The sequence below is a fragment of the Copadichromis virginalis genome, linkage group LG22 (assembly GCF_057382275.1).
Source record: "Copadichromis virginalis isolate Kocher_CV1m ecotype Utaka linkage group LG22, C_Virginalis_male_GT1.1, whole genome shotgun sequence".
Lineage (NCBI taxonomy): Eukaryota > Metazoa > Chordata > Actinopteri > Cichliformes > Cichlidae > Copadichromis > Copadichromis virginalis.
This window is the reverse complement of record NC_140638.1, coordinates 21,171,716-21,197,888: the sequence shown is the minus strand read 5'-3', so window position 1 is coordinate 21,197,888 and position 26,173 is coordinate 21,171,716. Positions and strand designations below refer to the sequence as shown.

At 41.9% G+C, this 26,173-nt stretch overlaps 1 protein-coding gene across 6 annotated transcripts in view; it reads left to right on the top strand.

Moving 5' to 3' along the window:
• The first annotated feature begins 2,835 nt into the window (after positions 1-2,835).
• slc25a13 (solute carrier family 25 member 13) overlaps positions 2,836-26,173 on the top strand; it is a 54,488-nt gene continuing 31,150 nt past the window's right edge. For 2 of the 6 annotated variants that reach the window (XM_085445412.1, XM_085445411.1), the window contains exons 1-7: positions 2,838-2,925; positions 4,451-4,504; positions 4,670-4,812; positions 11,000-11,115; positions 14,903-15,042; positions 21,170-21,316; positions 23,319-23,457. In XM_085445412.1, coding sequence (XP_085301538.1) covers positions 2,914-2,925; positions 4,451-4,504; positions 4,670-4,812; positions 11,000-11,115; positions 14,903-15,042; positions 21,170-21,316; positions 23,319-23,457 — 751 coding nt within the window. In that variant the 5' untranslated portion in view covers positions 2,838-2,913. Of the gene's footprint in view, positions 3,126-4,450; positions 4,505-4,669; positions 4,813-10,999; positions 11,116-14,902; positions 15,043-21,169; positions 21,317-23,318; positions 23,458-26,173 lie in introns of those variants that run through there. The other 4 variants (XM_085445413.1, XM_085445417.1, XM_085445414.1 and 1 more) reach the window with 4 other exon arrangements.

The window sequence follows — 26,173 nt, the reverse complement described above, 5'->3', positions numbered from 1 at the left end:
TCCTGAAAAGCGCTATATAAATAAACGTATTTACTTATAAGAGCTGATATCTGGTCACAGTTAAAGAAAGAGAAGAAACTGAATCCAGAAAAAATAGGTTAGGACATCCAGATTTAGACTCAGCTCAGGGAATTGTGCTTTTACAGACACAGAGGTACAGCATTTGAATACAGTTTAAAGTAAATAGAGCAAATAACCTAATTAATTTGGAAATAAACTACAGTAGTATAAAAAGAGTAAAAATACAATGGCAACCAAAAGCTATCCATATTATACAGCACAGTACTCTGATATTTTTTACATGAAGAAATAATTTTCTGAGGTTGTAAAACCCTGTAAAATATCTCTTTCACGCTGGATCTACCTGCCAGAAACATTTCTTATATTCTTCTTCTGCTCGTATATTTTCATTACTGATAAAAATATATGAGTACAATGATAACAATTTGAAGCATTACATTTTCAGGATATAACTTACCACTGACCCGTGCTCTACATCAACCCTAGGAAACCCAGTTATGACAAGCGACACATCAGTGCATTACTAGGATGTTTCCACTTTTAAGCTCTCTTTGGTTTTGTATCTTCATCACATACATTTCAAAATGGCATTAGGAATAGTGAGAGTGACAGAAAAATTGCATTCTTTAGCTGTGGAAAACAGGACAAAGCCACTGCCACAACCACACTCCTCTTTTTTTTCAGGTAAAAACGTCTTACAAATTTGAATCTCATTACCATGTCATGAATACGTCTTTGGGAATCCATTAGGCATTTCCTTCCTAAAACTACAATAAGAATTCACATTCATCCAAAAAAGAAAAGAAAGAGTGGGGAAGGAGAATAAAGCCCCAGCAAGAACATTACTGTAAAGCTGTTTTAGCTCTTTCAGTCCACTTAAGAAGAGGCAGAAAAAAAGATGTGAGTGACTGACAGATGATAGCAATAAAAAGTAAGAACAAACTGGCCATTTTACTGCGGTGGGGCCATTTGAGAAGGGATTATTAACTTGTCAGCATTTCAAACTGAGACAAAACTTTTTCTCCTCCAAAACACATCCCCATGTCTCTGCTACTTTTATTAGAAAGTCTTTAAACCTTTTGACCCCAAAGGGCCTGTGTTATTGGCTGTTAATAGGGACACACGGGTCAGTGGGGAGACCCTAAATGCCCTATTAATCATTTGTTTAGAGCTCGAGCCTATTTTCGAAGCTCTGTGTTTAGTGTGGGTTAAAAATAGGAGGAGGCGGATTGAGACAGCCGTCCGCCACTCATCGCTCAAGCTGTCAGGACACGTGAGTCCTCGGGGACGTGGGCAGGAGACCCCTCAAGCCGTGGAAGTTCAAAGGTTGCAAGGTTTATTTTTAACCCGCTTGCTTTTTTGGTGGTTGGCACAATCATTGTTGGTTTCCTTTCTACAAGGCTTGACAAGCAAAGTAATTTCGCCCAGTGGGATTTTTTTTTTAAAGGAATTACCTTGTTAAAAAAATCACGAGTTTCATGTCTAAGCTGCTACACACTAGTTTGCACATCTCATACAAACTTTGCAGTTCATGAATAATACAAATGAAAATGCTACTACATGCTTTTTTTTACTAAATGCCACAAGCAAGCGAGTTGTTTGCAGCAGACTGACAGTGATGGGAAATAAGTCACTGGATCAAATCATTAATCTTGTCAAATATTGTCATATGACAGGAGAAAATACAGGTGTGGAGATTGCATCGGCTGATAAAACATTACTTACAGCCATTTTTCCAATAAGCGATGGACCCGGTGCTGTCAATATTTGGAGGGGATGCAAGGTATGCCCTGGTGAAGGCCATTTTGCGAGGAGCAGAGAGCCTGCTGGGAAAAATACAGTGGTTCATGCTGGGTCTCCGGGAAGCTGAAAAGCCACCAGCAAAAAGCTATGAATTATTTTGAGCGCAAAATACATTTTCTTTGAAGACTGTCGGGCCATTAGGGCCCTTTTGCTCCCTTTTAAATTGTTTTTATGCTGTGAGTAATGTTAACCTTTGCTTTTGTAGTCATGAAATTCTCTCTGTACCTTTTCCCTCCTGGCACAAGACACAGATGGGCTAGAAAAGCTGGATATAAAGTATAGGAACCATTTGCTGCAAGGAAAGAAAAGGCTGGAGGAAGGAACTGAGGCTTTCACACTGATGTCTACAGGTCTCTGTTGCTCAGTACAATAGATAGTTGGCGCGTGTAAGAATAAGCCCACACAAACATGATTTTGTTTCATATTAAAGCTTTTCCAAGTTTTCCAATGTGTTTTACAGAAAAATGACAAGAAATCATTACAATATACCTATGATGATGTGACTATTTCTTTACATACAGCTATGCTGGTGGCAAACAAATTCTGATAGTGAGTGTACGTATGCATGTTTGTATATGAGCCAAAAGGTCAAAATAAGTGTGTTAAGTTTTATTGGATAAGGATTATAAAGGAATGGATGATTATTTTGAGTTGTAACTTTAAAATGAGCTTAGCGTGTGACACCTTAGTGTCTGGGACAGAGCCTAAACTGATTTTATAGTGAATGTCTTCTTTGCAAAGTGGCAAAACAAATATTTAGACTCCTTAGGTATCCATGCACATATTATCAGGGCCTTGTGCTCCATCCTATGCCTTATGCATCCTATGCATCCTAGGAGTGTGTAATAGATTAATACAAGACACAGTACCAACAAGAGAACTTTCTCTCTGTAAATGCATAAAATAAAAAATTAAACAAATACAATTTGAAAAAACAAAAAAACAACCCGACCTTCCATGGCCCGCACCACGTGCGCGGTTGATCCTCTTTCACCTTCCTTTGGCACTGCACCGGCGCGTAATCTCCATGGGAACGCCGTCACGCAGGAGGAAGTGAACAGGACTATCTGACAGTGAGCTCGCTTTAGCATGGCAACAAAGGTAAGCAGCTGCTGAGTTTTCCCCACGTCACCTCCCCGTGTTGCTGGCAGGAGCTGTCGCCTTGTCGGTGATGTGTGCCCGGTGCAGGGGGTGTGCGGCCCGAAGCCCTCCGCCTGTCATGACGTTTGCCCGGAGGAGGGCTCGCTAACTGCCGGTTAGCCAGCTAATAGGATGTGCTAGAGTTTAACACTGACCACACGGTAATGACATTGAGACTTTACTGGTCCCGGTTAGCTAGTTGGTGAATATTTGGCTTGCAGCATTTTTTATTATAAGCTGAATGAAGTGGTGTTTCCACAGTGATGTAAAATGCAGCAATGATGCTATCGCTTCCTTCACTCCTTTTTTTCCTTTCCTTTTTCTAACTCCACCTTGTTCCTCCCTGGCCTCTTCTCCACCTTACTTAATAAAAAGTCGGTTGTAGTCACCGGTAACCTTGGATAGCATCATGCTACAAGTTGTGGCGTTTCTGTTATGAACGCCCCACCGGGTGCAGAAGTTCCCGCAGAGCGGAGGAAACTTCTAACATGTTTTTTGACACCATCATCATCACCTACAGCTGTGTGTAGCTCTTATCTGAGACGGGAGGTACTGACGTTTCTTCTAAAGGTTTCACAAACTTTTTCCAGAGGCTTTAACTAAATGTAGAAACCTATAGACAACATATATAATTCATTCCCTTTAGACAGGGGTGTCAAACATAAGGTCCAGAGGCCAGAATCAGCCCGGCAAAGACTCCAATCTGGCCCACTAGACAGCTTTGGCAAATCAGAAGAAAGGCACAGATTTTGGACTTTTATTTGTATTTTATTAAGTTTTGCTGCTTCTCTTACTTATGAAAACTTTACCTCTGGATAATCATACTACACCACCGTACATAAGTAATAGATATAGAATTAAATGACAGAAAATTGCCTGTTTTTTACTGTAGATTTATTTATTTATTTATTTTACAATCGTCTACACTAAAAAACAGTCTGATATTTTTTTATATCACTTTTCATTTTTCTGTAATTTTACAAATTCAGTTGTTACAATTTAAGTCACGCTGACACATTTCTTTCATTTCTCACAGCAGTATTTCTTTATCCCCTAGAAAAACTAAGAAATACTGTTGAAATGAAGTATTTTTCTTATATTAAGACTTCACAGCTAAATGTGTAGTTAAACTTCTTTACACTGAGTGAAAGGGGAGTTTCACTGCTCCGGCCCACTTAAGATCAAAGTGGCCCACCATGTAAAATGAGTTTGACATCCTTGCCCTAAGAAATATTGTCTAAAACAATAAAAAATAACATAAAAAGCTAATTAAGAAACCTTGACTGTACAATATGTGATCACAGGTATGTGATTAAAAGCATTCCAGTGTGTAAGAGGTGGTTGCAGACAGACAAAGCTTTGTTTACAAGCCAGTAGCCAAAAAGAAAAAAAACATTGTTCTACAATGTGGCTCACCAGGACCGGCTCAGATGATGATATAGGTTTGGTATGTCTATTCACAAAACATTCTCTCATCATTTTGCAGGCAGTTCTGCCTAGGAGGGCCGACCCCACTGAGTTGAAAGCCATTTTTGAAAAGGTGGGATTTGACTTATATGTTTTGTTCTCTTTTTTGAGTTTGCCTAGTTTCAAAGAAGGTTTTCTCCCATCTTTTGATTTGGGTTTCTTTTCTTTTTTTTTAATGAATTTCTAAAGCTCAGCCTTGTGTCTTTATTTTTTATAAAAAAAATGTTCTGTTTTACAGTATGCCAGCGTCAAGAAGAATGAGAAATACTTCATGTCGGCGCAGGACTTTGTGAGCCGTTTCCTCCATGCTCACACGGACATTCTGCTGACCAATGAGGCCACAAATCTGCTGGCTGGAGTGGTGGACCAGAAGAAAGATGGGTCAGTGTACCATTTATCTTTTAGGCAATGAAAATTTCACATATGTAGGGTTTTGTAGACAATTCTAGGAGGGTAGATATTTTTGTGGATATTTTTATCTTGCTTAAGGGCTCTAAACCAGAGATTACATGATGGGCCACATACACTCTACTTTGATCTTAGAAGTCACCAGAAGTTTAACTACACATTTGACTGAGATGTTTCAATATAAGAAAAAAAATGTAATTTCAATTTCATTAATAGGAGAGAGAAGCAGCAAAGCCTATTAAAATACAAATAAAAGTCCAAAATGTATGCCCTTCTTATTTGCCAAATCTATCTAGTGGGCCAGACTGGAGTCTTTGCCAGGTTGATTCTGGCTTCTGGACCTTATGTTTGACACCCTGGGTCAGCACACCTGAATCACATGATTAGTTCATTACCAGGCCTCTGGAGAACTTCAAGACATGTTGAGGAGGTAATTTATCCATTTAAATCAGCTGTGATGGATCAAGGACACATCTAAAACCTGCAGGGACACCGGCCCTCGTGGACTGGGATTGGGGACCCCTGATCTAGACTCTTTTTGGGGTAGCTAGTTTTGATGATACCAAAAATAGGAAGTCTGTTTTCTCTTGAATATATTAGAACTAAATATCACTTTGCTCGTGGTGTTCAAAGCATGGAAGAACTACTTTTATTCTGCTTAACCACAACATGTCATCGATATCACTCTGTAGAATAACAGTGGATTAATACATCTGTGTTAAGTTTATGCCATAGGTACGTCATGACCACAAACTTTTCTAAAGCCCTACATGCACAATCTTAGAAATGTAGCTACACGTCATGCTAATGCAGGCCTCAGCGACTCTGATAGGCCTGTTTGGTACCATTGATTCCTCCTGTGCATTTCCAGCTCCTCTTACTGCCATGTTTTGAACTAGCTGGAAGAGAATGGATGAAACTGAAGTGAGAAACTCCTCACGAAATAGTGTGTTGGCAACTGCATTGACCACTTGCATAGGCTGTGTTGTAGGTGTTGCATAGATTCAACACAGAAGCCTAAATCAGACATTGGCTAGATGCACGTTTCTTTTGGTTGGTGGATCAAGACTGGAGAAAGAAAAAGCCTTATTAATATTAAGCCACCTGCTAGGAGGTAAGCTCATGATAGACTCTTATTAAAGCTATTAGTACATGGATTATGTATCCCTTTGATCTTGTGTGACTAGCCTCCTAGTGTTACTTTGCATTTTATAAACAAACCTATGACTTAATCCTTTGGTGTAAGAAATGCACAGGGGGACGTTCATACATGAATTATATAGCAATGAGACATCAAAACCACCAAGGCCCCTGTCAGGTGTTGGCTTTTTTGTAGATACACCCCTAATTTCACACTTACGCCTCCCCCCTCCCATCCCCATCACCCCTGTTTTTTACATTAATATGTATGTATTTAATGATACATAATGATGGGTAATAAAATGTTAGGGTAAGTCAAAAAAGATTTAAAAAAAAGGCCCACATTGCCATGGTAACCACCTGGGCTTCTACAAAGAGCAAAGTGCACATGGCTGTGTAGTTTCATGTTATTACATCTGCTTTAAGGTGTGTGTGTGTATGTGTGTGTGTGTGTCTGCACTTACAGAGGACAGTGAGATGTGAGTAGTGGGGGTTTTCGGAATTGGAAAAAGAGAGAGCAACGTGCATGCTCTCTCTCACACACATGCACGCACGCACGCACACACACACATACACAGAGAGAGAGAAAAAAAATCACACATGCACTGTAATTGCCCATGCTATTCAGGAGCACTCAGTTGCATTGTGCGGCTTTGGAGCAGGATAAATGGTGGCCGTGGCATCAGGGTAAATCTATTAGGAACCCATGGCCCAGGCTTTGTATCTAAACCTCATTTTGGTTTTGTGGAAGAGAATGGAAATGATATGGGGGCAAAACAGGAAAAAGAGTCATTTTTAAAAGAAAAAAATCTTTTTTTTTCTTCCAAATATTGTTTAGACTTAGTTTAGATGTGATTCACTTTCTTTTCGTATAGTCGCTGTACAGGCCTGTGCATTGTGATGTGTTATTTTCTTCCTGAACTTTAACAGACAAACGAGTTGATGAGGCAAAAGAGACCAGATGATTATTCTGCAGACCTCACAAACACAGAAGAAACACAATAAGTAGAGATGCGACAGCCTCGGGGCCGTCGCCTGTAGCATGAAAACAGAATTGCGTAGTTTTTTTGTTTTCTCTTTTTAAGCACTCAGCCGTGCAAAGCTCCAGAAAAGAACAAGGAGCAAGACAAAACAAGCCACTTTAGCGGCTGGATTTTCATCCAGCATGCCCGATCTCATGCAAATACACTTGCGAACAATACGTTTCGGTCGGTATATGAGGTGCAGCGTATTTGCAGCTAGTGCGCCTGCTGCTGTTTTTGCCAGGTAGGACTCCATTTCAGCAAGATGAGTGTGGGGACAATAGATTTAGCAGGGGGTCGGATGGGAGGTGGCACGCTCGCTTACTTTTGTGTTGTGCGAGAGAAATTTTTCTTACACAATGTGTGTGTGAGTGTGTATCTGAGTGGCTCAATGTTTGTGGAATGGGGGGGGAGCAATGTAAACAGTGAAAATACATTTGTCTGTCTCCCTCTCTGTGACTGTGTAAATCAGGGGATATAGTGACAGTCCTAACAATCTGTTATGTGGAAATCACTTTTCTCCCTCTTATTCTCGCCGTCCCCGTGAGACAGAGAGACAGATAGATAGATAGATAGATAGATAGATAGATAGATAGATAGATCAAGAGAGAGCGAAACAGAAACAGGGCTTTGAGGGTGGAGATGCCTCAATTTCCAGGGACCTGACATACAGGCCTAGAAGACGGTTTAAAGATTTTTCTCTTTCAGTCAACTTATTTATGTCCTCTCTTTTTCTTGTTTGGCTTTTCGCACATTCCTCCTATCTGATCATCACTCTCTCTTTGCACTCACATACTACAATGCACTCTGAGCTCCCTCTATTTCATTCGCCTCTTTCCGACTCCCTACCTTTCTATCCGTTCCTTCTTCCCCCTGATATTTTGATAGAAGCATCTGTTCAAGTGTGAAAAAAAAAACACTTCCACCCATAGACTCTTGGAGGTTTGGAAAAAAAAAAAGAAAAAACTTTGTTAAGGGAGCGTGCTGGGAAAATAGCAGTCTTCCAGAGGCTGCGAGCATTCTGGACTTGGACTGGTGGGTGTCCACTCCTAGAAGCCGAACACATACCGCTCACCTGCGTGTGTGTGTGTATGTGGGGTTTTTGGGGTGTGTCTGTGTGCAAGTGTTCTCTAGGTGGGTGGAAGGCTGTCAGTAACAGTGCCAAGATGCCACGGACAGGGGATTATTGAAGCCCCTCTAGGCCCCTCTCCCCCACTACTATCAACGAAGGAGAGCTGTCTTTCTATCAGCCGGGCCACAGCAACACCATGCATTTATGTTACTTGTAAACAGTATTTCCAAGCCTGGGTTTTTTTGTATATTTTTTGTGTATTTAAATGCCTGCTGAGAGAAGACAGAAGTAAAAGCTGGGTGATGAAGATGAGATAAACATATATATGTGGAATATAGTTGTAATGTCAGACAGGCATATCGGAGACAGTTTAAACTGCATTGAATTGGCATCATGACAAAAGTGTCATTCAGCTGTCATCCATAGAAACACATGCAAGCCTTTGTCATGTAATACATCCCATAAATATTGCTGTTTAAAGGATTTAACAAATCCCATGGAGTAAAGTAAGCAAATGAGGAGTATCACATTAGCCCCGTCTTCCGCGGTTCATCCCAGCCTGCAAACATGGATGGGGCAGCCCTGGACACATGCCATAGCAGTTGATGGTTGGTAGATGCTGTTGGTTGATTTGATTATTGAGCGGTCTCGTCAGGGTTTGAGTCTGCATAGCAAAAAATGATGCAACCCTCCCCCCCCCTTTTTTTCCCCTCATGGTAATCATTTTGCAGCCGTCATGGCGCTTGCTAATCAACCATCATAAGCTTCATCCCCGACTGCAGAGTTGTGTGTAAATGCTTATGAGCACGTGGAATGTTTTTCAGTGCGCTTTACGGAGATGCCCCCTGGATCTTGTCTGGACCCCTCCCCACCCCCGTGGTCCAATCCCTTTCTTGATCAACGGCCCTCTCGGTTACACTAATATCCTGATTATCCATGTCTGGGAAAACACAGACGGGATGACCAGCGTGAATGCAAATTGATGCGTGTGAAAAGAACTCCAAAAACACATAGCTGACATTTTCCCTTGTTTCCATCTCAAAACAGCGATTCTCTGTGAGTCTTTGAGGCTGTGCTTGCTTAAATTCCTTCTATTAACCTGCGAGTGTGCTGTGCACGTGTTGCACAGGATCGGCGAGGTGTTGGAGAGTTTGTGAGTATTCCAGCAGTGTGAGCGGCGAGGGTATTAGCCTTGTTTTTAACAGTAGATCCCCGGACTCTGCAGTGAGCTTTTGTGCCCCCTTCCACCTACTTACCATCAGCGGGGGCCTGCTCTTAAGAACTACCTGCTTAGTTAATAAAACAATTAGCCTTGCCTTTGAAACAATGACAGCTGATTTCAGTTGCCGCTGAGGAGAAACCGTACGCTCACTTTTATCCCCTCTCCACACTTCCCTTTGTTCTTGAGCGGCTCCCTTTCCAGCACACACACAATGCCTTTCTCGAAATGTATCGATGCTATCTTTCGAAATGTATTTCTGGGTTTTTATTGAAAGCAGGTATTAATCTGTGTCTTTTGTCGCTGCCGCTTTGCCTCGTTGGGTTTTTCACAAATGTTGGAAGGGAGAAAAAGTAGTTTTGAAGACTGCATTCAAAAGACTATAAAGCTTTTATCCAAGCGCTGCTTTATGAAAGATCTCTGGGATTCATGTTTAAGAATAAGTTCCTAAAGCACTACTTTCTGTCGACGCCTCCTCCTCCAGTCTTCTATACTGCAGTCTTTTTCTGGTTATAAACCTATACTTTGTGTATATATAAATGCACACAAGCCTGAAACCTAAACTCTAAAGGCCAAACAAACACCTCTAAATTTCATCAGTAACATAATTAATTACAACAACAAGGAAAATGCAATCACTGCCCCCCCTCCTTCCTTGCCACACTCCCCCTCGGAAATTGAAATAGATGGATGCTCGGGGACTGCTCATTAACGCTGACCCTTCCTGTAATTATCAGATCCATTTGTGAAATTCATAATGGACTTAGGGCAACTGTGAACCAGGGCCTATATAAAGGCTAGACTGCGTGGTCCAGTTCTCCACAGTGGGACTTTCCTGAGGGGGCTCTCAGTGGGCTCACACATAGGCAGTGTTTTTGTGTTTATTTTTTTGCTTGCTGATGGTACATGTGGACGTGTGTACCTCTATTGAGGCTTCTAGGAAAACAGTGACAAAGAGATGAAGTGCTGTAATAGGAAAACTAGACTTTCAGCTCGTCTCATAGTGTTGTGGCAAACAAAGTTCACCCTTCATTTTCTCGTTTTTCGCCATGGCTCCTGTTGGCTTTCACATAATGGCTTCATCTTATATTAAATTTATGTTGATGTCCTTAACTGGCTCCCAAGCCCCTGCACACCTGTCTGCTTGTTTAAAATGGCACACTCTGCATGTGAAACGTCCTATTTCAAGCCTTTTTTGTGTGGTGTAAAGTTGGCCCTCTCAGTGTTAGCTGCCAGCGCAGACTGGGAACACACACTGAGCTTTTAAAAATGTTTTATTTTCTTGCTGTCACACTCGATAATTTTTTTATTACATTACATATGGAATAACAGACTAAAAGGATAAAAGGCTGCTTGAATTACGTGTTGCGCAGATTGATAGCTTGTCCAAGTGTGCTGGTTTGCCACTGTGTGGCAGTAATTATGACGGTGTCTACAGTTTAATGCTGTGTAAAAATCACTTGTTTTTTTAAATTATTTTATTTAATATTTCATTTCATTAGTGTAATTTACGCTTAAGTCTTTATTATGTATTACATGGCTAATTGAATATCAAAGACTCAATGATCACATGCGTAGCCGATGAAGTATTTATACAGGGAACCTGAAACACAACGTACCACAGTAATGAATCAGCTCAAATGGCAGCATTTAACCGTCTGTTACAGACCTACTTATCCTCTTTCCCTCTGTCCTTCTCTCTCCTAGCTTGATCTCCTTTCAGGAGTTTGTAGCATTTGAATCGGTGCTGTGTGCCCCAGACTCACTTTTCATGGTTGCCTTCCTGCTGTTTGATAAAACGGGCATTGGGATTACCACTTTTGGTAAGTAACTCTGCATCTGATTTACAAGTTAACCTTTAGCTGTAGTTAAGTTTGCACAGATGCATCTACTGTGCAAATCTGATGTAAATGCCAGACAATCAATTTCCGTACCACAGTTTTTTTTATTAAACATATTTTATTTTTACTAAACATAATTCTGATCCTGATTCTGATGCATGTAGTAGATATTGTGATAAACTTTAAAAGTGTATACTGATTCACTGCTCAAAGTAAAAAGCTCAGAAAGTTATGATCACTTCTGGTACAGACGCGTATTTTGTGCTCATTTTAAACTGTTCCTGTTATGGTATTGATATTCTTATCACACGTACCGCAGTTTCAATCATGAGAAAAGCATCGTTGTCTTTGTTATATATTGTCAGGTAAGTCATTTGCTCGACACATGTGTTCTTAGTTCAAGTAAAACAAAATCTGGAGAGACAAAAAAAGATACACTGGGAAAACCTTTTCTACTCTTTCTAATGTTGCAGTTTCCTCAGGTTGTGCGTTCGTATCATGTTGAGGATGATACCAGCTCACAAAACTAATCAGGACTTAATAGAAGTGCCGGTTTATTGAATCGTAGCAATAATGTTATTATGTAAAGTGAGACAAAGTTCAGGTCTGAACACTGAACCTCATTCGCTGACATTTACCAAAGACTTATTCAGGCAGCGCGCTCCTCTTAAATGTGCCCTGAAGAAGTTTTCGTGCAGTCCTCCTTTGTTTATGTGGAGGTGCGGGGAGTGGAGGGTTGGGTGGGGGGGGGGGAGTCTGACCTCAACTTGTCTGTTCTGTTAGAGCTGCATCCACAAACAAAAATACTGTACGTGGTCTGGTAGCTTATCTGCAGAAATGAGGTTAGGGTCGGCGTTGGAGAGGTTTGGCGGAAACTACGGGATGCAGATGAAGATGGAGGAAGGGGTGGGTGGCTCTGTGTGTGTGTGTGTGTGTGTGTGTGTGTGTGTGTGCATGATTGGCACCATTACTGTGATGCCTGGAAGCTCGTAGGTGAAAAGGGAAGACATTTGTACTCGTTGCTCATTTCACATTTGCCTAATTGATTTAAACAAGTCTAATGCCAGCCTTCTGTAGGTGTGCGAGGTGTTGGCACATTAGGCTTGATTTGAAATGCAGTGCACACATCCCGCTCGCAAACAGGGGAAGAGTAAGTGAATTTCATTTTAATTGTTGCTGTCGACAGGGTGCAAGATCATTGCGGGTGATTATATATGCACATATGTAAATTTTCATATTTAAAAGGATCAATTAGAGTGACGTTGTCTTGGTGGCAATTAAAAGGTCTGCTGTTTTTCTGCGTCTCCCAAAGGTTAATGAATATCCCAAAACTTGCGAGTTATGAGACTTGCGTACGAGTGGAAAATTGTACGAAAAACATAGCACACATCGTGCAACGCATAAACACTGGCTGCAGCGTCTGCCACTTGCATCGGGCGACCGTGTTCACCAAGAAAAGCAAATAACTGGTGGCTGAGATTATAGGCTTGTCAAAGTTGCTTTATTGTGACACACTGCAGATTTTTTTTTTTTTTTTTTACTCCTGCTCTCTTTTTCACTATTCATGCCACTCATTTGATTAAACAGCCTCACCAAGCCAGGCACAGAAATAAGAACTCCTTTCTTTTATTACCTATTAAAAGCATTCATACCTGCAGCTCGTGCCGCATTAAAGCCCTGTTTGTTTTCCCTGTGTAATAAATGTCTGTAGTCCGATTTCTGTTTTTTTTTTTCCAAATTTCATTTAGTTTTTCTGTCAGGCCATTTTTATTTTTTTTATTATTATTCGATAATAACCCGAGCAGTTTTGTGTTAAGTACAAGGGCGGCGCATTGCTCAGAATTTGTAGCACGTAAAAAATATAAATGCATAATTTGCTGGAAAGTTGACTTCATAAAAACTGCAACGTAACATAGCGTATAAATGCAGTTGTAGCTCCGCCAGAAAGACAAAAAAACAGAAGAAGAAGAAGAAGAAAGGTGGGGAGGGAAAAAAAGACTTAAAGAGGTCTGAGTGTTGACAGGTCTATAAAAGCTGATAATATAAACGTCACACTCGGGAGCGGCCTGTCCTTTAAAGAATTAAAGGCTGTATATTTATTGCCTCATTAAAGTGTAAAGAAACACACACATACACACACACACACACACAAGCTGTCTTCCTTCAGAAGGTAATGCTGGGCTGAAGTAAATATTACCTTTCTTTTCTCTCCCTCTCTCTCACTCACTCACTCTCTATTTCCCTCCCTTTCTGTAAAAAAAAGAAAAAAGGAAAAAAAATAGTTTCTTTCCTCCTTTTTCCTTTCTCCACTCCTTCAGCGCAGCCTGTTTGGTAATAAGAAACAGGTCGCTCTATTGGTTTGTTTTTGTTTCTTTAGTAAGGCTGTAATTTAGGACTCATGTTCAGTGTCTCTCCACTCCACTGGCTGCAGAGGCTTAGAGGGTTCAGGCAGAGGAACATAAGTGAGAAGAAAAGCCTTTCCTTCTCAATACAGAGCCTACACAGCTCGAACAAGTTCTGCCATGTGTCATTCACCACTGATTTAGGGGAACTTAAGTCTCAATCAGAGCAGAATTGTATTCGCGAGATTGACGTTGACATTTTGTCAGCAACAATTGCACATTTTTTATTTTATTTCTTTATTTATTTTGGAGGGGGGGGAAATGAAATAATTACTAATGTTAACCAGAAGTCAGGAAACACATGCTATTTGTTAAGGCTTGACTCACACGACTTTGCAGCATTCAGATTTGAGGTCTTAATTAGAGCAAACTAAAAACCTGAACAGGAAGAAACCGTGGATGGATTTTTATTTAATGGAGGCCTCATACGACGCACGGCCATTAGCCTTAAAAGTGCGGTGCGATCTGTAATTGTTAAAGGTTCGAGGAAAAGCTGGTATGCTTTTGCTTTGCCTCGCTGGTTGCTGCATTTTGTTTAAATAGTCTCTGTTTTACAAGAAGTCAATAGGGCAGCAGAGCAAGGTTCATTTACCAAGTTTCTTTAAAAGTCGAAGGCACTTGTGCTTAAGTGCTTCCATGTTATCAAAGTTATTCTAGAGCGAGTCTCGCCTCTTGGCAGCCATACTGAAACTTGTATGGGCAGTTATTTTGTAGAAGAACTACTTTATTGTCATCTGGAACATGCAATAGTTAGCGCACATTAGGTTGAAATTTCTCTGTATTTACTTGACTTTTCTTTCAGTGGACACCAGGACATAACTGCATGTTTACACTCAGCAGTCAGATGTGAAAACTTTGCACAAACGTGCAGTTTTTGCAAATTAAACTTCTACTACCATCTTTGCTGTTTCAGACGTCTCCTGTAGTTCTCAGTTTGGGATTCTTGGAGTGCCAATTTAGGATTCCACTAGTAAAATATGAGCTGTTAGAAAATGACACATATTCACAGATGAACCCACACATTATCAACTTCTCCCTTATTTCCCAAGAGGTCACCACAGTGGATAGATCCACATATTTGTTTTGGCACAGATCTTTGGGCTCGGGGCCGGCACAAGGGGTGAATTTGTTCACCACTACTCCGTGGAGTTGCTATAGTTACAGATGGACCTAATCAACAGAATATAGTTAGAAGTAACTTTGGCCTGAGCACTTGCAGAGGTTAATTAACAATATACTAATGATGACAAATAGCATTGTTATTGTAATATCAATGGTCTGCAGGATCAACTTATTGCATCTTGTTAATGGAGGAAATAAATAATATTACAAATAATGTTTTATCTCATTTATTGTCTCCTCTGTAGAGGATGTGAAGCAGGTTTTTGGCCAGACGACCATCCACCAGCACATCCCCTTCAACTGGGACTGTGAGTTTATACGGCTGCACTTTGGCACCAAGAGGAACAAGCAGCTCAGCTACGGAGAATTCACCCAGTTCCTCCTGGTAGGTTTCATGCCGAGCTCCTGCTCTCTTTTTTTTTTTTTTTTTTGTGTCCCGTTTGGATCTTTAGCCATCAGAATTGTTGTCTTAAGGCCAAGAAAGATGCCAAGTGGATTTATTTTACCAAGTGGATCATCATGGCCTTGCCATATTGGTCCATTTGATTGACCTTTATTATAATTATGAATTTTTCTTTTATTTTCAGTTGCTACAAACGGGACAGACATGACTGGGGGATAGGACAGGGAGAAAGAATGAAAGAAAGAGAGGGAGAGAAAGAAAACCAAAGGGGAGAAGAGACGGTGAGAAGGGGGGGAAGAAAGAAAAAAAAACAAAAAAAAAACAAACACCTGGATCACCTGTATGGAGAAAAAAAAACAGAAGAGAAAGCAAACAACAAAGAGCAACATAATAATAAAAAAAACAGCACCATCTAAATAAACTAGCTAGCAGTAGATAACAGTAGATACTAAATAATAAACGATATTGTGCAGCACGCAAGATAGACAGCGCACAATGTGCTTTGAGGCAGCAGCCAAGAAAGGTGTAGTCCGCGTCTGTGAACACCCGTGTGTACACCTGTGTGCACACCTGTGTGGATCAGCATGCTTGTATTCCAAAGGTTTCTCCATGTAACGATCTGCTAGGGAGTGTGGGGAGCCATAGCCCCGTCCCCCAGGGTATGAAGCAGGTATAGAGGAGATCCAGGCCCCAGATATCCAGAGGCCCCAGAGTACAAGGACCCGAGGAGGACCACCAAAGGGGGGGGAACCGTGCCACCCTCCTGGGAAGAGCTGAGTAGAGCCCCAAAGGAGAGGTCACCCCGCAGCTACGGAGCAGAGGCCAGAGGGGGTTGCAGTGGCGTGCCCGCGGGCTCTGCCAGCAGCCAGCTGTGCCAGAGAGGGCCAAGCTTCAGGCCCAGAGGCCTGAGGGCACTCCACCCCCCGGAAGGAGCCCGACCGGGCCACAGGTGCCAGGCCCCGCCAATCGGCCACCAGGAGTGAGCCGGTACATACATGAGCGCCCAGCCCCAGACGACAAGGACTACCAACACACCAACGTCTGAGGGCATCAGCCACCAGCAGGGAGTGTGGTGAGGGGAGATAGGCCTCCGTACTTTAGAGGGCCTGAGATGTACCCAGAGAGGTTGAGTCTAAGACCCAACCTGACATATAGACACAGACGAACAGGCACACGCAGACACAGACGTGCATTCCCACCCCATATGCACAACCAAATACTCGGCACTCGCCCAACGTGTAGACAGACACAAATAGACACTGCACAGACAGTCGCACTCCCCAAACATACTCTATATCCCAGGTCCAGGTCCCCCCGCCCTGCAAGCCGCACCTAGACCCAGGAGATGTAACCCTTCTCTCTGGGGTAGAGGCAAGCGGACCACCTCCTTATCTGCAGTAGCAGGGAGGCCCCGCATCCCAGACCCCAGTCTGACGGCCAGCACCTCCTCCCAGCCCCCCAGCCCTGACGGCTAACAAAACCGGGGTGAGCTCCTGCTCTCTTTGTCTGCTTGGCTGATATGAAATCACATTCTTTATATTGTGTTTTCCCTTTTTTGTCTAGCTGTGTTGTTTTCATCAAAGAGTAGGCAATAAATCTTCACCAACTGATTTATGCACATGTACACTTTGTCTTATACTCCTGTCATCATGTAACTGTATTTTTTTGTCAGTCCTTGGACACACTAACACACAGTCACATGTTTTAAGGGTTTTTTGGGGTTTTTTACTGGTTCTATCACTCTCCAGCACAGTCCTCCACATTGTCCAGATTAGTCGTTAATGAAACACTGAGGTTATGCTTTTGGGACATTTTCTGCATTTGTTTTCCATTAGCTGACATGCACGTAGCATTACTCCATTCCGCCTATTCTGAAGCAGGTAAAGACACATTTCGGCCTCCATAAATAGTGTAGTACAGTTGGAATATTTCTAGTGTATTTGTGGCGTGTGAGCCATTTTCCAATATGATGTCTAGACTTAAATCGGGCCTAAGCAGGGGAGAGGTGGTGGAGCTGGTGGGAGAGAGGGAGGGCCTGAGCTGTGCCAAGTTTGCATCCACACTCACCATGTATCTGAATGAGCTTTTTATATTACACTTAACTTGGACCAGATGGCTTAAACACAGCGGGCAGCAGCAGATGGATATTGGGACATTGTTATAAGCGCATAGCAGTGTCTCTGCATAACTACAGTTCCACGTACGGAATCTGTCCTTGTCTCACACTGTCTCTACTGTACTGTATGTGTAAGCATCAGCACGCATGCCTCGTGTTTACTTCAGTGTTTGCGTATTTGCGTATGCTTGTTTTTGCCTGTGTGCGCGCAGGAGTGCAGCTGTGTGGCGTTGCGGCCAGTAGATGCTGTACTTTGCATTGACAGCATGCCCAGTTCTCTCCCAGTCACTCAGTCAGTGGTTTCCAGCTCCTCACAGCAGCAGGCTCGCAGCCAGCCGCACTCATTGCTCAACTATGAAATGCACGTTTCCTGCTCATGCTGTCTGCGTTTGATCATTTTTCATAGCTTTTGATAAATGCCTTAATAAACGACAGAAGAAAGTGAAGTTTGTGTTACAGCTTTTCTGCTGGTCTGCTGATACTTGTAAAAATCCACAGTACATATTTGTCATGTTGGTTTTTAATCATGTTTTTCTTTTTTATTATAACTGTGACTTAAGTATTAAGCCTCCAGCAATATTTGCTCACTGCATTATTTGTATGTTGTCAGCTACAGTTATAAATAACAGGATTTCTTGACCCAAAATTCAAATCTGTGCAATTGCATCATACTTTCAGTTTGCTGTTATGCTGTTATGTTACAACACGCTTATTAATAGAGAGACAGTTAAATTTAATCCCAAAGTACACTGTGCAACCATAAAAGTTCTCAAAGTTGGGAACACCAACCCACACATCATGTTGTGTATTTCTCTAATTCCCTAACATCCATTCCCACCCACCCTTGTCTCCCCCCCCCCCAAAAAAAATGTTCTCATCCTTTATTCCCTCCACCTCTTCCTGCCATACATGCATGTGTTTATTGTGTTTTTCTGCCATTGTAACCACGCCACTGCCAGATGCTCACAAGATGGGATTATCGGGGAAAACGTTTGCGCCGCATATTTCTCACAAGGGCTCTCTCTGGCCAATTACTGTCTTGATGGAAGCCAGAGATTCTCACCAATTACATGCATTTTTCCCGTCTCACACATGGACGCCGGCCAAGGCTCGGCTCGCACTGTCAGCGTGCTGTTGTCCCTGGCAGCGGTATTGCCGATGTCCAGAGAAGTGGCACATAGTAGCTCATATTATAAATTCTGGCAAGTAAAGGGCTTGAATTACGTGAAGGGGACACCACATGTCCCACTTCTTTCCTAAGCACTCAAAAAGTGAATTGTTGGCATTACTCAGATTTTTAAAAGCCCCAATTATATGTTTGACTCGACCAAGAATCAGTGGGCAGCCCTTAACATCACTGGCACATGTTTAAATGGACCGTTGTGCTTCTTCCTCCGATAACTTTGATAACTTTACAGTTTTTGGTGCCGTTTAGAAGCTTGCTTGGGGAATGAGAGAGGAGCAATCCCACTCTGCTCATTTCTATTGTTTAACTTTTGAAAAAGGAATCCCAGCCATTAAAAACAAACAGAGGTGGGTTGTCATATGTTTTTATTCTTGTCCAAGGGCAATTAAAGCTACTAGGAATGCCTTGACAGTCTCTCCCTGGGTGTCTTAAGCCCCTAGCTTTATGTCTCCTGCCTCCCTCGCTCCCCTCCCAAATAAAAACCACGTCCCAGAAACACTCGCACAGTTACAAGTTAAGATTTTAGGAGGCCGAGACTATAAACTTCTCCATTGCCTGCACCGCAGTTGTTTGTTGCTCTGTGTGGTTGGCGTGTAGCTTTTCAGACTCGGGACTGAAGAGAAATGGGATCTAATTTTTGTCTTCTTCTTCTTTCATGTACAGATGGACACAAATGCACAGATCAGTGTTTCCTGCGATGTTAAGAGACACACAGTCATGCTTGCAAAACGAAACGCTTCTCCCGTTTGTTTTTTTTGTTTTGTTTTTGTTTTGATTGTAGATATTCAGCTCCCCTCCCCCTCCCCAAATCTTTTTCTCTTCCCAGTTTATGTCTTACCAAAGTGTTTTGACCTACTCACAACCGACCAAAGAAGTGAGTCACGACACTCAGGATGCTGACACTAAAATATCTCACCTTATTTACTTTGGAAGTGTTTACATGCGTCAATCTCTCTTCATTTCCTTGCTTTCCACTCACTTATGCACTCTCCAGAGCCCCTGCTGTGCTCATAGGTGATACTGACACATGCCTGCTACATTTACTGCTTTTTTTCTTCTTCTTCCTCCTCTTCTTCTTCTTCTTCTTCTTCTTCTTCTTCTTCTTCTTCTTCTTCTTCTTTTTTTTTTTTTTTTGCAAATGTAGCTCTTTTGTTGCAATGTCTATTCTTACTCCCCTCCGGTCTCCACTCAGCTTTGTGTAAATGTCACTCTTCCCCAGTCGTTTCTCTCGGGCGCCTCGATTTTAGAGTTCGATCGGTTATGCTGTCAGCGAAATATCACTCAAAAATTCAACACAACAATAAGTCATAGTCTCATAGGTTTTTGTGTTGTGGTTATACCTTTTTTAAAGAGTTCTCTTAACAACAATAACATCTGAATCAATCAGCTGAATAACGTGCATGTTCAAGATTTAATCAGCCCCCATATGTTTTGTCCAACGTGACTTTAAAAAAATGATATTCATTTATTTAAATCTTAATTTTTACTTTCTTCCTGTACAAATATTGTTAGCCAGTCCTAATACTTTAAGAAATGTAATTCAAAAATCTTTCTTAATTAATTTTATAATATTCAAGTAAATATCAAGAAAATTAATTTGACACTTCAGTTTGATTGTTTCTTTACATATATGTAGCTCTGGAGCTGAAACATGTATTTTTATTGTTGGTTACTCAGCTGTCTTATTTTTTTCTTAGCAGTTATTATGCATAATATGAACAAAAAGCATGTGTTAGGATCTTGAACATGTTCATGTTCCATATTAGAAAACTGACCAGTTTTGGTGAGATGAGACGTAATTAACCCATACACAGTAAAGTGTTCAGCTTCGTTATTTAACAGTAAATCTATGATTTTTTTGTGTATCTTTTTTAATATATTTGATAAGCAAAAATACCTTTTGTCTATGAGTAAATAAAACTCCAATTAAAACAAGCTAATAACTCATTTTAAGACACTGTTGATTTTTCTTTTGGCTCTGACTAAAACCTCTTTTTGAGCACCAAAATAACCCCGTGCATTCCCTATATATGCACTTTCCTGAGGTCTTGTAATGTGTCAGAAACCTCATGCACAAAAATACATCAGGCTCATTGTCTTTTTCTTTTTTTTTGCCTTCATATGTTTTTTGACCTGAAGGCCTTCATACACCGCAGGTGAGTCAGACGCTCACAAGCTAGCTTTATCTTGCTGTTTTTTTTGTTTTTTTATTGGCCTGAAATCCCCGTCTTTTGCTGATAGATAGAGGAAGCATTGATGTCAGCGGTTTGTTTACAGCCTCTCTCTGTAGACTTGTGGTTGCAGGTACTGATAATGGCTGCTAATTTTCAAAGGCCTTGTGGGATCTGTCCCCACCACAGCCTGCTGTTGTCCCTCTGGACCTATTGTGCGTTTGTGTGTGTGTGCATGAAGAGAGACAAAGTGAGCAGTTGGGCGATTAGCTGTCTTGCCCAATGTGTGTGTTTGTATGTTTCTCCCTCAAGTGGATTTAATGTGGATTTAGGGAGAGTGTGAAAAGCCCAAGCGACGCCTCACAGTAGGCAAGCCCCTGTGCTGGAGGAGAGGAGACGAGGCTAAAGCCTGGCTAAACACTGGCACTGAGAGTAGTGGTGGAGGGGGTGGGGGGCAGATGGCACTGTGGGGGCCCATGAAAGCAAATGGTGTGTCATTATTCATAAGTGTTTATGTGGATTTTTAATTTATAAAGGCAACTCAAAGAGGTGTCTGACCCACATATGTGCACAATAATATCAATTTAGTGTACGCACTTGCCTCCCCTCCTTCCTCCTCACCTCTCCATTCTGCAGGAGATGCAGCTGGAACACGCGCGACAGGCTTTCATCCAGCGTGACCAAGCCCACAGCGGCTCCATCTCAGCGCTGGACTTCAGGGACATCATGGTTACCATTCGGCCGCACATGCTCACACCCTTCGTAGAGGAATGCCTCGTGGCGGTGGGTTTTTCTTTTTTTCCCTTTTTTTTGGCTCTGTGGTTTTCTCATCTATTTGTTTTACTGTCGTCCACAAGAGCCACAAAGTCAGGTTGGTTAAAAATAGCAAGTCACTGGTGTCTCTTGGAAACTATCCTCAGTCATGATATGTTAAAACAATAAAAGGTTGGATGCATCAGGTGTTCCTTAGCACCACCAATTGGAAAAATTAGGCTTTTTTTTATCCACCACGATGCATTTTTTTCTCATTCGTAGATTATTCATGTATGCATATCTTTAAATAAGTCATTCTAAATGTCGTGATAAATTCCAAATGTGCAATGATGCACACTTTGGATGCAGAAGCATGCACGGTATTGTCAGCTCATATGCACTATATGATGATTTGGTTGCTGAAGTCAGCAAGCAAGCCAAAGCAGCCTGTCATTACTGTATTCTCCATAAAAGAGGTAAAGTCAAGATTCTTTTCTTCTATCTCACCACTTATTTCTTGTGCTTTTTTTCCTTCTCTCTTTTCTCACAGCCCCACAAACCGAACACTGTGGCTTTCTCTTTTCCTCTTCTGGCCATCTCTCATTCTTCTTCCCCTTTATCTTTTTTCCCCTGCTACCTCTCATCTGTCCCTTGCTCTCTTTCTCTCTTCCTCCCTCCTTTCCTTTTTTCTTTCCTCTCTCTCAGCCGCCCCTCTATCTCTCCCTTCCCCCTTCCCTCCCTTCCCCGTGTCTCTCTCTCTCCCTCCCAACATGTCATTAAGTCTAACCTCTCTGGCAGTGTCAAAGCCAAGCAGGAGAGCTGAATGGGGAAGATAGAGATAGATGGAGACTGGAGCTTTACAGTCCATCATCTCTGCCTGTGCGCGCGCGCGTGTGTTTGTGCGCCTGTGCGGGCTCTCTGTTTGTTTTGAACTCTGAGATGTTTGTCTTTTTTTTGCCTCTTGTCTTTTCTTTCTGCGTGTTAGTGTTTTCGTTGCGCGCGTGTGCGTCTTGTGTCTGCGTCCATGTCTTGCCCCATTTCATAAACACCTTGTAGACTCTGTCATTTTCTCTGCTGTGTTTACCTCACCGACCAGACATCTTGGTGTGCTGTTAGTAAACTCTCATGCACGCGCGCTCCCACACGTACACACACACACACACATACGCACACATGTATCACAAAACCTCATAAACACTGCAGACACATTAAAGGCAGTATCATAGCAGAGCATAGGCAGTGAGACGGCAACCTTTAATTCACTCACCAAACATGGTAATTGATTAGCGCCTCACTCTTTTTCACCAAAATACCATTCTCCTCTCTCCACTGTGGGAAGATCCATGTCTGTACACTCACAGATATGAACAGATGCAAAAGTGTCTCCCTTGTTAGAGCAGTTTCACCTAAGCCAGAGCTTCCCTCCCTTGTTGCGACCATGTTGAGCAGCAGGCGACCTCTCTGAATGCGTCTGTAAAGCAAACAGTGCCATCTAGTGAACGGAAGCTCAACATTTTCTCCTCACTTACCCCTTCAGGCCAGCACAGTCGCAGTGATCTTCTAACTCAACAGTACCCCACAGTAGTCGTACTTGAACGCATATATTTTTTTAAACATACAGCATTTAGAGCTGCTCCTCTAAGCCTCTGAGAGCCTCATTTAATAAAGATGGGATCGTGGTTCGCGTAAAAGAGGCTGTGGGCAGCCTGGAATGTCCTCTAGAGCCCGGCATCTATTTTTAATCTGTTACCTTTTTTTTTTTCTATTTTCTTTTCTTTTACCACTTCCTCCATCTCATAAAGAAAGTTAATTAAACTCCCTTAGAGTGCGCATCATGTGATGGAAAAAGTAGCGGGTGAAACAAGTTTGCTTCTCCCTGTGGAGAAATGCTAGAGAGGAACGCGGCTAATTAGCCACCATGTTTTACGCTGTGTGTATTTTCATAACAGTAACATCCAGATGCACGGCTGTGTTGAAGTTTATTTTTCTTATTTGGTTGCTTGTTAAAGTACCCCTCTTCTTTCTTGCCCAGGTTGCAGGGGGTAGCACGTCTCATCAGGTCAGCTTCTCCTACTTCAACGGCTTCAACTCGCTGCTCAACAATATGGAGCTGATTAGAAAGATCTACAGCACTCTGGCTGGCCACCGCCGAGATGTGGAAGTCACTAAAGGTACCCGGGGAGAACTTCCCACTCCCCTCCCTGTATATATAACACATACCTATTATAACTGAGATGGCAAAAAAAGCAGATTCACATTTATGTAATACAGACCACAGTCACAAAACAAATGTAAGTATGCACCACATGCACAGTAATGCGCTTTCCAGATAGGTATGTCTATGTGCGTTGTACAGGGCTTGGAGACTTGTTTTTGTTTGGGTTACTTCCTTCCCAGTGGCATTTAAATGGGCATGCTGGATTCAACCCAGCACACGTACTGCATGCCCACAGTCCCTGATGGTGCCTGTCTTGTCTATTACATATCCTGGCAGTGATCTGAGGAACACAGGAAAAACTTCATTTCATTTGAAAAACAAAGAATAAAAGTGGGTAAAATTCTGCTCCTTGCTTTTGAGTCTGTGTTGTTTAACCCTGTAGATCCAGTGTCATTTATATGCTTAATACTAACTCCACAGTCTACATTACTGTAAAGCAAATATGCAAAGCTACAGCATAATGAAAAAAGACGCTTTTCTTTATTGAAAAAAAAAACATACTGTTGTATTTCTCATAACTTATTTTATATGTATCTTTCTGTCTCCATTAGTTAGTTCCTTTAAATCTCTCTCCCTTGTTTGCCCCACTTGCTGTCTCTCATTCCTTTCTTCAGTACTTGGCAGGGCTAATGGCTTTCAATGTCTTTCTCCCTTTTGCCATCTTTTTCTTTTTGACTCCCTCTTGAGCTCTAGTTGTCTTTAAGAAACCATTCTGACCTCTCTCCACATGGCTCCAGGCCACTAACGGAGCCTTATGATGCTATCTGAAGCCTTATCAGGGGTGTGGACTGTACCCGACCCAGACCAAAAGCCCGTACACTCTACAAACTGTTCCCACCAAGGGTACACGAAGGCCTGGGCTTGGCTCGACCCAGGGTGGCCCGCAGCCAGCCAGGCCTTCACGGCCACCGCCTATCTACTCTCCACTCCCGAAGTCATTAAGGCCTCCTTGGGGACTGCGAATGCTCAGCTCCACACAAATAGCGCACACACATCTGCATGTATCAAGACTGTGTACATGTTGCAACACACGCTTCTCTAGCATTTCTCACATAACGCTCAAGCATTAAAATGCATTAACACAGCCAAGCATGCACACATGTGTAATAATCCTGATTGATTCCTGATGTGCAACAAGGCCACTGTTTTGCAGAGACACCATTACAGTGCTCACAAAGCTGTACGCGTATATTTGGGCGTATGCACACAGGGGACCTATATAGGAGATGCACTATTTTGGGCTAGCAGTGCACTGCCACAGAACAAGTCACGACTGTGTACCTTTAGGCCCTTTCAGACATACGCTCCTTTTCATTAATGTGATGGCATCATGTTGGCTTTTTTTAAAACCTAGCCTCTTTTTGCATGAAAGTCCAAACTTACAATCCTGCTTGTCCGGCCCGTTAACAGTTGTGTGTGATTTTTAACTTTGCACAAGAATGAGTGCATGCAGGCACATTAACACATTGGCATTCACAAGACTGAGACATCATCGTGTCTCTTCTATTTTTTTGGTCAATGCCCTATGTATTTATAATGCAGGGCTAAAAAGGTTTTTCATTAGACACCTGCTTTCTGTCTGTCTCACAGTCACATGCTACCCAAACTAATGTCATAGAAGGCTCGAAGCTGCCCGTTCGGGTAAAAATGGCTGAACAGACATTTTCTGCACACAGCAAAATGTCTGAAGTGTTCTCGCTTTGGCACAGACATCTGTCCATGAACATTACAGAGTGCCTTTAGTTTCTGTAGGAGCACACTGACCTCTTCAAAGTCAGCAAGCATAGTTTTACATCCCGAGTTTTTCTCTTGTCCACTTTGCTCTACAGTTTATTTATTAGATGTTGAAATCTTTATCTTTGCTACAATGACAGTCTTTGACAGATCGGATTAACAAGACTTCTAATTTTTTTGACTTTGGTTAGTTTGCTGTGAGTTCATTGCATTCATGTGGCATGAAACGGCAACGTGAGCCACTCATAAGCCGTTCTTATGTCACAGAGTTACATTTAAGCACAAGGTGCAGCATTAGTAACTTCATTAATTACTTATAATTAATTATACCTGACATGTAAGTCAGGATCTAGCAGCAAATCACTCTGCATACTTGATCTCTTGATGACAGAGAGTAACAGTTTATAAGCTAGTCTTTAATTATTGTCTCATCGGTTTACTAAAGTATGTTTGGATGATGCGACTTCTGTAATTATCAGTGTAATTTTCTTAACACTGATATTCTAATATCAGTGTTAAGAAAATTCCGACCTCGGTCGGCTGGGTGTCTTACACATAACATTATGGCTTATTGTCATGGGAGTGTTTGAATGAAGCCGTAATAGTAAAAGGGACCTTCTGTCTAAACAGCAGAATAAATCAGTTTAACAGGCCAATGAAGCCAGCAATGTTACATGTCCTAAGCTGAGGAGAGATGTCTGGCTCTTACTAACAACAGATCTAAAACGTAAATTGTTGCGATCAGATTTTTGACCTTTTTTGTCTGCCACCAATCAGTCCAGACTGAGATGACTCAAAAAATCTTTTGCGCAGACATCCCATGTCCTCATGGTTTGAGACCTGTTTACTATTAAGCTGATTGGCATGAAATTTTATGGAAACACTCGTGGTTCAGATTTAGATAATGACTTAGGTGTTCCCCTGACTTTTCCTCA